The sequence below is a fragment of the Coregonus lavaretus genome, assembly GCF_964263955.1.
Source record: "Coregonus lavaretus genome assembly, chromosome: 15".
Lineage (NCBI taxonomy): Eukaryota > Metazoa > Chordata > Actinopteri > Salmoniformes > Salmonidae > Coregonus > Coregonus lavaretus.
The window spans coordinates 11,949,015-11,964,253 of record NC_140002.1 but is presented as its reverse complement, the minus strand read 5'-3'; the positions used below and the strand labels follow the sequence as shown (position 1 = coordinate 11,964,253).

At 42.1% G+C, this 15,239-nt stretch overlaps 1 protein-coding gene across 2 annotated transcripts in view; it reads left to right on the top strand.

Moving 5' to 3' along the window:
- Positions 1-2,355, top strand: part of LOC311142219 (rho guanine nucleotide exchange factor 12-like) — a 121,844-nt gene extending 119,489 nt beyond the window's left edge. For both annotated transcript variants that reach the window (XM_084177827.1, XM_084177826.1), the window contains one exon: positions 307-2,355. In XM_084177827.1, coding sequence (XP_084033953.1) covers positions 307-317 — 11 coding nt within the window. In that variant the 3' untranslated portion in view covers positions 318-2,355. The remainder of the gene's footprint in view (positions 1-306) is intronic.
- Positions 2,356-15,239: the final 12,884 nt, after the last annotated feature.

Genomic DNA, 15,239 nt, shown 5'->3' with positions numbered 1-15,239 from the left:
TACCATAAAAATTATAGACTGATCATTTCTTTGTCAGTGGGCAAACGTACAAAATCAGCAGGGGATCAAATACTTTTTTCCCTCACTTTAGATATATCTTGTGCTCCACCGATACATAGTTATTTCTGCAAGCATTGAAGTTTGAGTAAACCGTACACACGGGACAACAAACAGAATACGTATCACAACTTCAAACCAGATTTGTTGTTAGTTATCATAAGTATACGTTTTGTGGTCAGATATCAAAGGGCAAAATCGAAATAGGTGTTCATTATTTCTCTCTTTGTTGTCTCTCTCGCACTCCAGATAAGAGTTAGTGATGACAGAGCCCCTTTCCCTCCACCACAAGAGGACAAAGGAGTGACACGGCGGGGGACACCTGGTCACCTCTTCCTTCCTCTGGAGGCCCACCACCTCAGCCCCCCACCCCTCTCATACTGCTGTGGCCCACAGTGGAGACTGGAATGATCAGGGGACCCCCCGCAGGCCCCCTCCCCCCCCCCAGACACACATGGCAATCAGGGAAAAGAACGTCACAACTCTCACACAGCGTTCTCACAAGGACCATTCCACCCCAAAACCCCCCACTTTGGAAATTAAGACAAGTGCTGCTCAGAGTGTACCGACTACAACCAACATCAGGATATTACTAGATAGGGATTGAAGTTATTTTTCAACCCCTGCATCTTTTTTCTCCTCCTGTGAATAAGAGTGTAATCTTCCCATTGCTCACGTGCATTCGGAACGCACCACTTTCAGTGTATCCAGCGGGGGGTCAGAAACACAACTGTACGTGATGCTATAGTCCAACTTAAAGCACTGCTGTGTTGTGGGTAATGGTTTGGACCTGGAGGATCACCATAGCAAAGGCATAGCAAAGTGAGAAGTGTGCAGAAGATGCGGGGTGGAGAGGGTGGTCAATATACATACCTCTTCAGTTGGAATCATTCCATGATTGATCAAATTCAGCTAGAACAAAAAATGTCAAGTTTAATCAATGTTTTTACACAACTTCCAAATGTAATACTATGTTAAGTTAACCCCCCATCATGCCTACAACACTAAAAGCCTTGTAGATTTGGATTAGGTATCTTAAGACGTCCTGAAGTAATTATTTAATCACTTAGGGGTGAATCCTATTGTAACTTCCACTTAAGTCAAATGTTCCCTTAAGTTAGGATTCTCCCTTTAAGAGGTCCTCAAGTGATTTAGTGGATCTCAAGAAAAAGGACTAGATCGGTCTGCTAGATTGGTCCACTTTGCTAACCTGCATCCTTAGCATGAAGCCTTGGTCTTGTTCACAGCAGATGGTGAAAGGATAAATAGACAATAATGAACTCCATTTTCTCTAGAGATATTTCAGTGATATGCTGTCAGTGGTGAGGTGATAAAAGTATACCGGTAAGAGCTACATGGTGTGGCTGTATCTCCTCTGGCTTGCGTTGTGACACGTGGTGTGATATAGTAAATTACAAGAGGACAGTCTGTCATTCCAGTTATTGACTTTCCCCTGAAGTAATGTAGTATTCATCCATTCCTAATTGATAGGGACCTTCCTGGATGGGGGAACATCACCCCCAGCTCTGTACCCAGTTTCTGTATACCTTCCATTTTTCTGTTTTTGGAACTCCAAACTCTCTACGTTACTGTACATCGTCCTTTGTGTACAAGCTACTGAGGAAGTCTTAACTCATAAATAAGCTTCTGGGGTGAGAGCACAGGACCGGTGTAATTTTATGGTTGGATTGAGAAAAGACTGGCACAACAAATATATTACTTTTACCAGCCGGAAGACTTGGCTTGGATTCTTGGATGAAAAAAAAGAAAGAAGAAATAGCTGAAAAGAACGCTTATTTTTTTTAAGGACTTCTATGGACTATTTTAAATGTTTAAAAAAAACGTAACAGTTATGAACAACACTGCATCTCTTAAAATAAGAGCAATCTTCACCTTTTTTTTCTCTCTCTCCTGCTTTCTACATCATACAGTCATGTATTACTTTGACAGAAACTACTAAAATGAGGAGAGAATAAGACTGCAAGGTATCCCTAAAATATAAAATGTCATCTGTATTTTTATTATTTTTGTCTAGACGTTATATTTTTATTATATTATTATGAGCACTATTATCATGGTCTCTGGCTCTGTTGAAAACGTAAATAGTTATTTTAGATGAGAGATTTAAATTTGACTGATCTATTGTTTAAAATGAAAGGAAATATTGCAAAATGTGTCTTCATTTTATTTCAGTTAATCTTCCTGGGTAGAGGGAGGGAAATATGAGTTGGGAATATCGGCCAAAACTACACAACTTAAAATGTTCAAATATCATTAAAGAAGCTTGCTGGAAACACTGATGATGGTGGAGCATTATTCTCTGTGATTGGATGTGAAAATACTGTAGCATATTTTGGGATATCTTCTTGTTACGAATGTTTATGTTTCATTTTATGGGCATTGCAATGAGACAACATATATTTTGCCTAAATACTTGGTAAAGACACTTAAAGGGGAAGTTCAGTATTTATTTTGGGACTTTTTCCCCCTTTTTCTCCCCAATTGGTAGTTACAATTGGACTCGGGAGAGGCGAAGGTCTAGAGCCATGTGTCCTCTGAAACACGACCCCGCCAAGCCGTACTGCTTCTTGACACACTACTCGCATAACCCAGAAGCCAGCCGCACCAATGTGTCGGCTGATCGAAGTCAGCCCGGCCACCACAAGGAGTCGCTAGAGCATGATGGGACAAGGACATCCCAGCCGGCCAAACCCTCCCCTAACCCAGACGACGCTGTGCCAATTGTGCGCCGCCTCATGGGTCTCCCGGTCACGGCCGGCTGCGACACAGCCCAGGATCGAACCCGGATCTATAGTGCCTTAGACCGCTGCTAGCTAAGCAACAACTGTAGCAATGTATTTGAGAGACAGCAAGTGCTCATTGTGCAAATGTATTGATGTTTTCAATAAACATTGGAGACGAAATATAGCTTTTATGTTGTCAACAATCTAATCCAGCTCTGTCTGTTTTGCCTCATAGTTGTGCACTCTCTAAACAACCAACCTGTCTATTGTTCAAGGTGTGCCAGGGTTCCTTACTTTCTTCAGATATGATCACAAAAATATCACAAAAATGCTGTACTTTTGATCTGAATTAATAGCTTCTTGACACACTACTCGCATAACCCAGAAGCCAGCCGCACCAATGTGTCGGCTGATCGAAGTCACAAGTGTGTATTAGCAAGGGAGTCTCAATTAGCCACTTTGAAACTGATATAGTCTTACCAAGTATATTCTGACCAATTTCTGATCAAGAAAATTCTGAATTCGTTGAGCTCTTTTTCTAGAATACCCAGCCAGAAGAGGACTGGACACCCCTTTGAAGCTGTTTCCTCTCTAGGTTTCTTCAAGGTTCCTGCCTTTCTAGGGAGATTTTCCTAGCCACTGTGCTTCTACATCTGCATTGCTTGCTCTTTGGGATTTTAAGATGGGTATCTGTATGGTATGGTCAAGGTTGTTTTTTGAACAGTCAGGCATGGACATGTCGGCCATGATTTGACCTGTAATCTTTCTGTCATACAGAAGATAGTGTCAAAATTGAAGGAAAACCAAGAGAAGTAAAGCACTGGTGCAGGTAAGAGTTGAACCCTGTCCACTTTAGAATTTATGTTGGCGATGCGCTTGTACAGTAGAGTTTATCCATAGAGATGTATAGGGGACCCAAAAGCCTGTTTTAGCATGGACAGCACCATTGAGGACTTTCACCATTTTGCACAAGTCAACTGGGTGAGACTTTCTATGAGTTGAGGAAGGTTCACATAATTCCATCCAGGTCATGAGGAAGGATCAGCCACTGAATTATACTTGTGAGCAAACATTCCATAACTGCAGGTGGCAGTAAATCACCAACCTTGGCTTTATACCTGTTCAAACAATACAATTCAGGTGGCAGTATGTACCCTTTCAGTTTGTTTACCAAGTCATAGAAGTAGTAGAATAAAAATGGACTACTTCAAATTAGAGATGACCTCAATGGCACTCCCTGTCCGCTCATGGACACCATAATGAGACAGATGCAACGTTGCAATCTTTATACATCTCTATGAGTTTACTATAGACATCAATCATTGTGTAAATGGTTGAAAATAAAAATAATAACATCACATACACAGTTGTGAGGAGGACGGACTCAAGCCGCAGTGCAGTGCTCCTGGATGGAGGAGTGGCTTACCAAGAATTGGAAGGAGTGGTTTACCAAGAAGTGGCTTACCAAGAACATGGGGAATATTGGCCTTGAGTGGCTAAAATGTACAGTTCTGACTTGAAAATGTATGGAAAGACTTGAAAGTGTCTGTCTAACAATGATCCCCAAACAACACGAAAGAGTTTGAGGAATTTTGTCAAGAATAATGGTCAAATATTGACCAATATAAGACATTCTAATAAGTATCGGGTCAGGGGGTGAATACTTATCTAAACAACTGATTTCAATCTTAATTCTAATTCATTTCTAAAAAATGTAATCTAAATTTGGTCAGGTCAGAGATTCGAACACAGGCCTTCAGTTGGTGGTGGTGGAAGGTTGTTGAAAGACTGTTGCTCCAAAACAGCAAGTGAGAGACAAGGGGTGAGTTGACAAACTCCCCTAGACTTATGCCCTTTGGTCGAAAGAAAGGGAAGTCATTATTGCACGAGTGAGCCAATAGGTTAATCAGCAAGTGTGGTGGTATTGCCTTTGTGTGCCATGATCATAGGCTGAAGTTAAAGGAAGATTCCACCCAAAAACTATCTTTTGGTATTTGTTTCATTAGTTCATTGTTGACATAGTCCCAAAATGTTTTGCTTGTCAGCAATCAAGTTTTCAAGACATGTATCTTTCAAAATACAGAAATCATCCCTGTATGATGTAGTTTGCATCATATGATGCAAAACGCAGTATCATATGATGCAAAATGCTTCATTGATTGCTGACTTGATTGCTGACAGCAAAACATTTTGGGACTATGTCAACAAGGACTGCCGCTGACTGGATGTTTTTTGTTTGTCACACCATTCTCGGGAAACCCTAGACACTGTCGTGCGTGAAAAAGCCCAGGAGGGCGGCCATTTCTGAGATACTAGATCCATCCGGCATGCCTGGCACCGACGATCATACCACGCTCAAAGTTGCTTAGGTCACTGGTTTGGCCCCTTCTAACGTTCATTTGAACAGTAACGGAATGCCTCGATGCCTGTCTGCTTGCTTTATATAGCACGCCACGGCCACTTGACTCACTGTCTAAAGGAGCGATGCATTTTTGTGAACGGGATGGTGTAGATACCTGCTATGCTGATGAGGTAACTTTAGACACTAACATATAAAAACCTGCTCTGCTGAAGGGATAACATCATAAACACTACAGTATGGATGCATGCTATGCTGTGAGATGAAGCAATGTGAATTATATTGTGCTTACTAGATTAATTTAAAAGTGACAAGCCATTCAGACCATCCTTCCGGATTGAACCTTCGTAAACTACATTTCAATCGAGTACAGGCTTAACTGATTGACAGAATGCAATATAGAATTGTATTGAATAGTTTGGGGTTTGGCTTCGTCTCTGAGGAATACTCCTTGGAGCCAGATGCTGATGACAGGTTGCTCTATACTGGGCAGCTGGCATCAAATCCCCCCAAAATAAATAAGTTACTCACCAAGGAGAAGGGACACAGCGGAGCAATGGTTGAATCTAAAGATTGAAGACAATGATAAGATACAGTGGATTGCGAAAGTATTCACCCACCTTGGCATTTTGCCTATTTTGTTGCCTTACAACCTGGAATTTAAATGGTTATTTGGGGGTTTGTATCATTTGATTTACACAACATGCCTACCACTTTGAAGATGCAAAATATTTTTTGGGTGTGAAACAAACAAGAAATACCCCCCCCCCCCCCCCCCCCAGTCAATACTTTGTAGAACCACCTTTTGCAGCAATTACAGCTGCAAGTCTCTTGGGGTATGTCTCTATAAGCTTGGCACATCTCGCCACTGGGATTTTTGCCCATTCTTCAAGGCAAAACTGCTCCAGCTCCTTCAAGTTGGATGGGTTCCGCTGGTGTACAACAATCTTTAAGTCATACCACTGATTCTCAATTGGATTAAGGTCTGGGCTTTGACTAGGCCATTCCAAGACATTTCAATGTTTCCCCATAAAAAAACCCAAGTGTTGCTTTAGCAGTATGCTTAGGGTCATTGTCCTGCTGGAAGGTGAACCTCCATCCCAGTCTCAAATCTCTGGAAGACTGAAACAGGTTTCCTTCAAGAATTTCCCTGTATTTAGCGCCATCCATCATTCCTTCAATTCTGACCAGTTTCCCAGTCCCTGCCGATGAAAAACATCCCCACAGCATGATGCTGCCACCACCATGCTTCACTGTGGGGAATGGTGTTCTCGGGGTGATGAGAGGTGTTGGGTTTGCGCCAGACATAGATTTTTCCTTGATGGCCAAAAAGCTCAATTTTAGTCTCATCTGACCAGAGTACCTTCTTCCGTATGTTTGGGGAGTCTCCCACATGCCTTTTGGCGAAAACAAAACGTGTTTTCTTTTTTTTTTCTTTATGCAATGGGTTTTTTTCTGGCTACTCTTCTGTAAAGCCCAGCTCTGTGGAGTGTACAGCTTAAAGTGGTCCTATGGACAGATACTCCAATCTCCGCTGTGGAGCTTTGCAGCTCCTTCAGGGTTATCTTTGGTCTCTTTGTTGCCTCTCTGATTAATATATATATATATATGCCATTTAGTAGACGCTTTTATCCAAAGCGACTTACAGTCATGCGTGCATACATTCTTTGTGTATGGGTGGTCCCGGGGATCGAACCCACTACCTTGGCGTTACAAGCGCCGTGCTCTACCAGCTGAGCTACAGATTAATGCCCTCCATGCCTGGTCCGTGAGTTTTGGTGGGTGGCCCTCTCTTGGCAGGTTTGTTGTGGTGCCATATTCTTTCCATTTTTAAAATAATGGATTTAATAGTGCTCCGTGGGATGTTCAACGTTTCTGATATTTTTTTATAACCCAACCCTGATCTGTACTATGGTAATATTTTATGTATCATTAAGGCAAATGTTAGGAAATGTTAAAAGTTAAATATAGTAAACATGATTGACATTCTATAATTCAGATGTATGTTTAAATAAGTAATATAGCCAATACAGTGTGTAACCATGCCTTAATGTATGTATGTGTATTGTATTTGAGAAAGGGTCTGCCACCAATATAATGAGATAAGAGGAAGAGGTCATATGGAAAAGCGCCCATGGCCTTTTGGAGTAAGCCACATGTGACATCTGGACGTTGAAACATAAGGGTAGAGTGGCACTAAAAGATGTTAATCATTTATCTTAAGGGGAGTAGCTTTGTATGCTATGTAAACATGACTGTGCATTTGTGTGTGTATAAAATAGATTTCTGAACCAGAGAGAGACAGTTGCTCCATGGAGCAAGCTTGGCTTTATTATGCAATAAAGTCTAATTCTTGGATTCACAAGCTCCAGTTTCTTGAGAGAGATTTTTGAGTTGACTACAGTTGAGTCAAATATTTCTACGACAGTACTTCTCCACAACTTTGTCCCTGACCTGTTTGGAGAGCTCCTTGGTCTTCATGGTGCCGCTTGCTTGGTGGTGCCCCTTGCTTAGTGGTGTTGCAGACTCTGGGTTCTTTCAGAACAGGTGTATATATACTGAGATCATGTGACAGATCATGTGACACTTAGATTGCACACAGGTGGACTTTATTTAACTAATTATGTGACTTCTGAAGGTAATTGGTTGCACCATATCTTATTTAGGGGCTTCATAGCAAAGGGGGTGAATACATATGCACGCACCAGTTTTCCGTTATTAATTACGTTTTTTTCATTTCACTTCACCAATTTTGACTATTTTGTGTATGTCCATTACATGAAATCAAAATAAAAGTCCATTTAAATTACAGGTTGTAATGCAACAAAATAGGAAAAACGCCAAGGGGGATGAATACTTTTGCAAGGCACTGTACAGTATAAAAGAGATGTATGCGAAGAATAGAACAAAAGTGCAATCATGCTGTAATGGAAAGTATCATATGGAATGTTTATGAATGCAAGGTCCGCTGAGCGCAGGATTAGTTTAAAGTGTTTGGTTGAAATGTACACGTCTACGTGTACGTTTACCCAGCCACGCATGCCGTAATGCGATAGGTATGATTGACATGGAACGCTAACTGAGCGTTGAACCTAGTGCATGCCAAAATGTGGGAAGTTATGGGCACCTGCCAAGAGTCCCGGCCCAATGCTGACCTCCAGAGTGCCTCGCATTGTTATGCTGATGTGTTTAGATGAAATGCTACATATGCTTGTACGTAGAACTAAACCATGAATGCTGTAATGCGATTTGTAAGATATGAGACATTTCCTTTGCTTCGAACCCAGTCATGCATGCGGTAATACAGGGATGCGGACACAAGCCAAAAGAGTGTCTGACCCAATGCCGGGTATAATAATGAATGACTGCCACCGCTATATACATGAGGGTAATTGGACACTCGCCAACTACGTTAGCTATGGTAAAGGAACCATTGCTGAGAGGATGGCAAATAGATTGCGCCTAACCTATGAGGTGTAGCAAAGCATGATCAGCGACCTAGATGCTGTAGAGTGTAGAGTAGAGGGGAAAGATAACCCCTTTTTATTACTTGAGAAAGGAGAGAAGTGAAACACGAGGGTTGAATAGGAGGGATGAAAAGTGAATGATGAGGAGCAGAGCAGGGTCAAGGGTGAATATATAATCGTAAAGCATGAGAATGGATTATGTGTAAGTGCAAGCTATTATGATAGTACCCCAGGAACCCGATTTACAATGCATAAGAGTGAGGCTAGTGATTAGGTTGAAAAAACCAGTTCAGAAAACCTAAATCATGTAAAGGAATAAGGATGATAGAAGGATTTGTGAATGCGCCATTAGAAGGAAACCATGGCAAACCAGTAAGAAGACAGCCTCGCTGAGATGACATTGTGGAGGGAAGCTGCATTGTCTAAGGCTCCGAGGCTATGCTGGAGAATAGGAAGTACTCAGTAGCTTAGGGTTGAGATTAAAACTGTTGTGTTGCAATGAAGGAAGTCATGCTGATTGAATAGGAATGGGGAAAAGATGGCACAAGACAAAGCAACTAGACGTAATAGTGCCTGAAATGATGTGATTCGTCTAGGCTGCAACATGCTGTCGCTAGGCATATGAGTTGAGACCCACTATAGAGTTACCAATTATCTGTAATGTAAAGCCGATGAACTGCTGACTACTTAGCCTGAAAATCCCCCCAAAAGTACACGGATGGGAAGCATCCGTAGTAAAACCTGTACTCAGAGGCCAACTGTCTAACACATAATGAGATCCAGCGCTGGGTCCTTGGGCCATGCGAGAGCGGTCCGGATGGAGACGGTGGAGGAGGCAGCACGCGGCTTAGGGAGCGGAGGAAGAGGGACTGTTGTGGAACATAACCACTATACTTTATTACAAATAAGGTCTTACAGAGTTTTTGTTACATCATGAAATGACTTTATTAAAGTTTTCAACAAAGCCGATACCAATCTGCAGAGTGGCACCCAACCTTACGGTCTCCCTCCATCTTATATAGTCCTCTTCAGTTTTCCCACTCTTTTATTGCTCCACACCCACTTCCTTTGTCCCTGAGGACGGCTGAACTATTACTCAACCAATCACTCGCTCCCCTGTCTTGCACACACACTCATGTTTAGTTTAAACATGACAAGGCCCTAAATTACACAAACTTCACCCCCTCATGCTGTAATCAATCAAGAAGATACCAAGGAGACAAAGGTCTAGCCCAAACTCTATTCAACCCTGGTGCCGCTCCCTTCACTGTGTTTGAAGAGAGAGACAAAAGGCCACAAGCTAGTTTCAGTCTCTCATCAGATAAGACCGCCATGGATTTAAGTAAGAGCAAGCAATCTGACCCTAGGGCAGATTTCCTCTCTACTCCCCCACATACACAGTGAAATGTCCCAATTAAATTCCTAGCCCAGTAACAAACAATTCTAACTCAATGTTCGTGATTAACCCAGTTCTATCTCCTAATTCATTAAAGAATACACATCATATCCCTCCTAATGGGATTACTAATCCCATAAATTTACAAAAGTATATCATGTTTATGCTATCAATCACAATCTTTGCATTCAAGGTTATACTCATGATAACAATATCACTATTTCTACTCAAAATAATTCCATTATAAGTGTTAGTATCCTAACACATTAAAATACATAAAATACATGCACAATTGTTTTAATCATGATCCCTATTTAAAACAGTCATTTTGATATTATTTAGAGTCATTATCATCACTAAAATAATATGGAATGGGATACAAATCAGAGAGATTATAATCTTCACTTCCAGATTTGCCCAAGTCTTGCTGCTCCTTGTAGCCATGACAAGCCCATCCTCCTCCTGCCACTACACCATATACACATTCTGGGTTTCCATAAGGACAGTCAAGTGGCCCTCCTTTGATGTTGCAAGGTTTCCTGTTAGAATTCATATAATGTCCTGGTTTCCCTGGAATAGGAATCACCTCTGTCAATTTCATGTCCCATTCCGTTTTGGTCCTTATAGCCATCTTTCTCACAGTCATTTGTTTTACAGTTGTTTTGATTAAAAGGGATTTCAGTAATGGCAACACACAACAAAAGACTATTCCCATTACTATCAGTGCTATACCTATCATCATTGCCATTTTAGTAAACATTGCTCCCCATTTTCCAAGAGTTAAGTCAAACCAATCCCAATCACGTGCGTCCTGCCCAGCATTGTTCTTAACTTCCTGTCTCAATCCTTTAAGCTTGATCATTGCTTCAGAAAACGTTCCTCCTGGGGCAGTATTATTTGGATTAAACGTACAACACTCGCTTCCAAACATTACACAAACTCCTCCCTTTTCGGCTAAGAGCCAAACTAAAGCTTGTCAAGTCATTCTACTTGTTGCCTGCCCTTGTTCTCCCAGTGCAGATAATGCTGAATCAGTATAATTTATGAACCTTTGTTGATTGTAATATATGTAATTGATCCATTCCAAATTTTTATTAGGAGTTATCCAAAGGAGTATTGATTCAAATCCTGATTTAATTTCACTCCTAGCTTTAAATTCATTGGGAATTCCTCTAGGCTGGCCTATAACATCTATCTGTACGTTTGGATCGGCTTCATATGCCCTTATGGATCTGTGTATTTGAGTATCTTGATTATCAACCTTTAAAGCATTCCAGTCAACAATTACAACTATTTGTATTAACTGTACCCTTGCACAAAGCCCTTTCCATCCTTTTGGTAATACTGTCCTAAGTTGTCCCTGACATACCCAGAAGAAATCTGCAATTGCCACTGACTATTCTTCATATGGATCAATAAGTGGCAAGGCCAATGTCTGATTTTCGCATACTTCCGGGGTAATTATTATTCCTGTACTTGATCCGGCTGCCTGATAGATTTTTCTTTGAGGGGTGTCTGCATTCTGAAGACTATCTATATCTAGGTGCCATATAGTCTCACATTCTCCCTTGAATTCTCCCAAATTATATAACCCAATTGTTTTATTGTAACATTCATATTTCTGCTCATAGTCTACAGTGAGGGAAAAAAGTATTTGATCCCCTGCTGATTTTGTACATTTGCCCACTGACAAAGAAATTATCAGTCTATAATTTTAATGGTAGGTTTATTTGAACAGTGAGAGACAGAATAACAACAAAAAAATCCAGAAAAACACATGCCAAAAATGTTATAAATTGATTTGCATTTTAATGAGGGAAATAAGTATTTGACCCCTCTCAATCAGAAAGTTTCTGGCTCCCAGGTGTCTTTTATACAGGTAACAAGCTGAGATTAGGAGCACACTCTTAAAGGGAGTGCTCCTAATCTCATCTTGTTACCTGTATAAAAGACACCTGTCCACAGAAGCAATCAATCAATCAGATTCCAAACTCTCCACCATGGCCAAGACCAAAGAGCTCTCCAAGGATGTCAAGGACAAGATTGTAGACCTACACAAGGCTGGAATGGGCTACAAGACCATCGCCAAGCATCTTGGTGAGAAGGTGACAACAGTTGGTGCGATTATTCGCAAATGGAAGAAACACAAAATAACTGTCAATCTCCCTCGGCCTGGGGGTCCATGCAAGATCTCACCTCGTGGAGTTGCAATGATCATGAGAACGGTGAGGAATCAGCCTAGAACTACACGGGAGGATCTTGTCAATGATCTCAAGGCAGCTGGGACCATAGTCACCAAGAAAAAAAACAATTGGTAACACTCTACGCCGTGAAGGACTGAAATCCTGCAGCGCCCGCAAGGTCCCCCTGTCAAGAAAGCACATATACAGGGCCGTCTGAAGTTTGCCAATGAACATCTGAATGATTCAGAGGAGAACTGGGTGAAAGTGTTGTGGTCAGATGAGACCAAAATCGAGCTCTTTGGCATCAACTCAACTCGCCGTGTTTGGAGGAGAAGGAATGCTGCCTATGACCCCAAGAACACCATCCCCACCGTCAAACATGGAGGTGGAAACATTATGCTTTGGGGGTGTTTTTCTGCTAAGGGGACAGGACAACTTAACCGCATCAAAGGGACGATGGACGGGGCCATGTACCGTCAAATCTTGGGTGAGAACCTCCTTCCCTCAGCCAGGGCATTGAAAATGGGTCGTGCATGGGTATTCCAGCATGAGAATGACCCAAAACACACGGCCAAGGCAACAAAGGAGTGGCTCAAGAAGAAGCACATTAAGGTCCTGGAGTGGCCTAGCCAGTCTCCAGACCTTAATCCCATAGAAAATCTGTGGAGGGAGCTGAAGGTTCGAGTTGCCAAACGTCAGCCTCGAAACCTTAATGACTTGGAGAAGATCTGAAAAGAGGAGTGGGATAAAATCCCTCCTGTGATGTGTGCAAACCTGGTGGCCAACTACAAGAAACATCTGACCTCTGTGATTGCCAACAAGGGTTTTGCCACCAAGTACTAAGTCATGTTTTGCAGAGGGGTCAAATACTTATTTCCCTCATTAAAATGCAAATCAATTTATAACATTTTTGACATGCGTTTTTCTGGATTTTTTTGTTGTTATTCTGTCTCTCACTGTTCAAATAAACCTACCATTAAAATTATAGACTGATCATGTCTTTGTAAGTGGGCAAACGTACAAAATCAGCAGGGGATCAAATACTTTTTTCCCTCACTGTATCTGATATCTCTCTGGTGTTTCCCTTTTCCTTGTCTCTATTCTAACGTCTAATTGATTACACTTCTCTCCCCATCCTGGTTGATTATAAAATTGTTTATATTTAGGATTTCCTAAATATGACAAACATTCTGCTGGGCAATATGGTCTTTCTGAGTTCCTCAAATGACAAAAGTTGTGGTTGAACATAGCACAGTCCTGGTAACTGTGAGGATTTGGAACTACTGTTAATTATTTTAAAGGAGATGAAGTGCAGATTAGACAGTTTTCTTTCTTTAATTTTAATGTAGTATATTGTGCCCATCTATACCAGTCATTGTTTAGCGCCTCCTTCCATTCCGTTTCTTCTGCATCTTGTATTGCTCTAACATGTAAAGGGTTTAATGCACTTTCCCAAGGAATAATTACTTCAACAACCCTACCCCCTGGAAATGTAGCACTTATAAGTACTACATCCAATTGTTTAAGTCCTGGGCTGTTATTCTTATGTCTATGATCCATCAGTTTTTTTATTTTATTATCTTAAGGTCACAGTTACCCCATGTGATTTCCCCATAATCCTTGTGTTGGTTCCTCCCACACCAATAACCAGTTGACCCTCGTACTTTAATAGCGATCCCTTTCTGTATTTTAGTTATGCTTCCTGCCTGTGCAGGAATATACATTTTAATCATGCCTGCTTCCCTTCTCTGCCTTATTATTTTGCTCTTTACTATTGTCAGTATGCCATTCCCCTTATCCTCAGGGAAATTAGTAAAGGCCAGAGAAATCAATGATGGGGATATCTGGTGCGTCTTGGAGGTCTGGGATCTCTCCGCGGTCTGGAAGGTCTTGGAGGTCTGGAATCTCTCGGCGGTCTGGAAGGTCTTGGAGGTCTGGAATCTCTCGGCGGTCTGGAAGGTCTTGGAGGTCTGGCCCTCCCCCAAGGGAATCAACACGAGCACGTAGCTCATTATTAGCATTCCCATCGCCATCCTCTTGCCTCTCCTGATCCTCGCCACCTCCAGCATCCTGTTGTCCTTCATCTCTAGATCGTTGGTTTCCTCGTGGTACCCTGGTACAGTGGTTCAGATGATACCAGGTCGAGCTCCCCTCTACCCGTACAGCCGTTGGTGTAGAGTGGGTGACGATGTATGGTCCCTCACGTCTCGGTTCGTTCCACTTCCTTCTGAAGACCCTGACGTAGACCTTTTTTTTACCTGGGACTACCGGTCGTGGTGGATCCGCTTCTGGTTCTGGAACCTTTTTCTCCTTTTTCTCCTGTTGGTAGATAACTTTATGGGTCGCAGTTAGTTGCCTAATATACTCTTTTAATTCTATTTCCAACTGTTCTAGAGGTGGACCTTTGTATGGTCCCCTGATCACTGACACTGGCATGGGTCGACCCGTAAGCATTTCATGCGGTGTTAGATGTGTTATTCTGTTAGCTTGCATGCGATAACTTATTACCCCCTCAGGAGACTAAAAAGATTTGGCATGGGTCCTCAGATCCTCAAAAAATTCTACAGCTGCACCATCGAGAGCATCCTGACTGGTTGCATCACCGCCTGGTATGGCAACTGCTTGGCCTCTGACCGCAAGGCACTACAGAGGGTAGTGCGTACGGCCCAGTACATCACTGGGGCAAAGCTCCCTGCCATCCAGGACCTCTATACCAGGCGGTGTCAGAGGAAGGCCCTCAAAATTGTCAAAGACTCCAGCCACCCTAGTCATAGACTGTTCTCTCTGCTACCGCACGGCAAGCGGTACCGGAGTGCCAAGTCTAGGTCCAAAAGACTTCTCAACAGCTTCTACCCCCAAGCCATAAGACTCCTGAACAGCTAATCATGGCTACCTGGACTATTTGCACTGCCCCCCCACCCCATCCTTTTTACGCTGCTGCTACTCTGTTAAGTATTTATGCATAGTCACTTTAACTCTACCCACATGTACATATTACCTCAACTACCTCAACCAGCCGGTGCCCCCGCACAT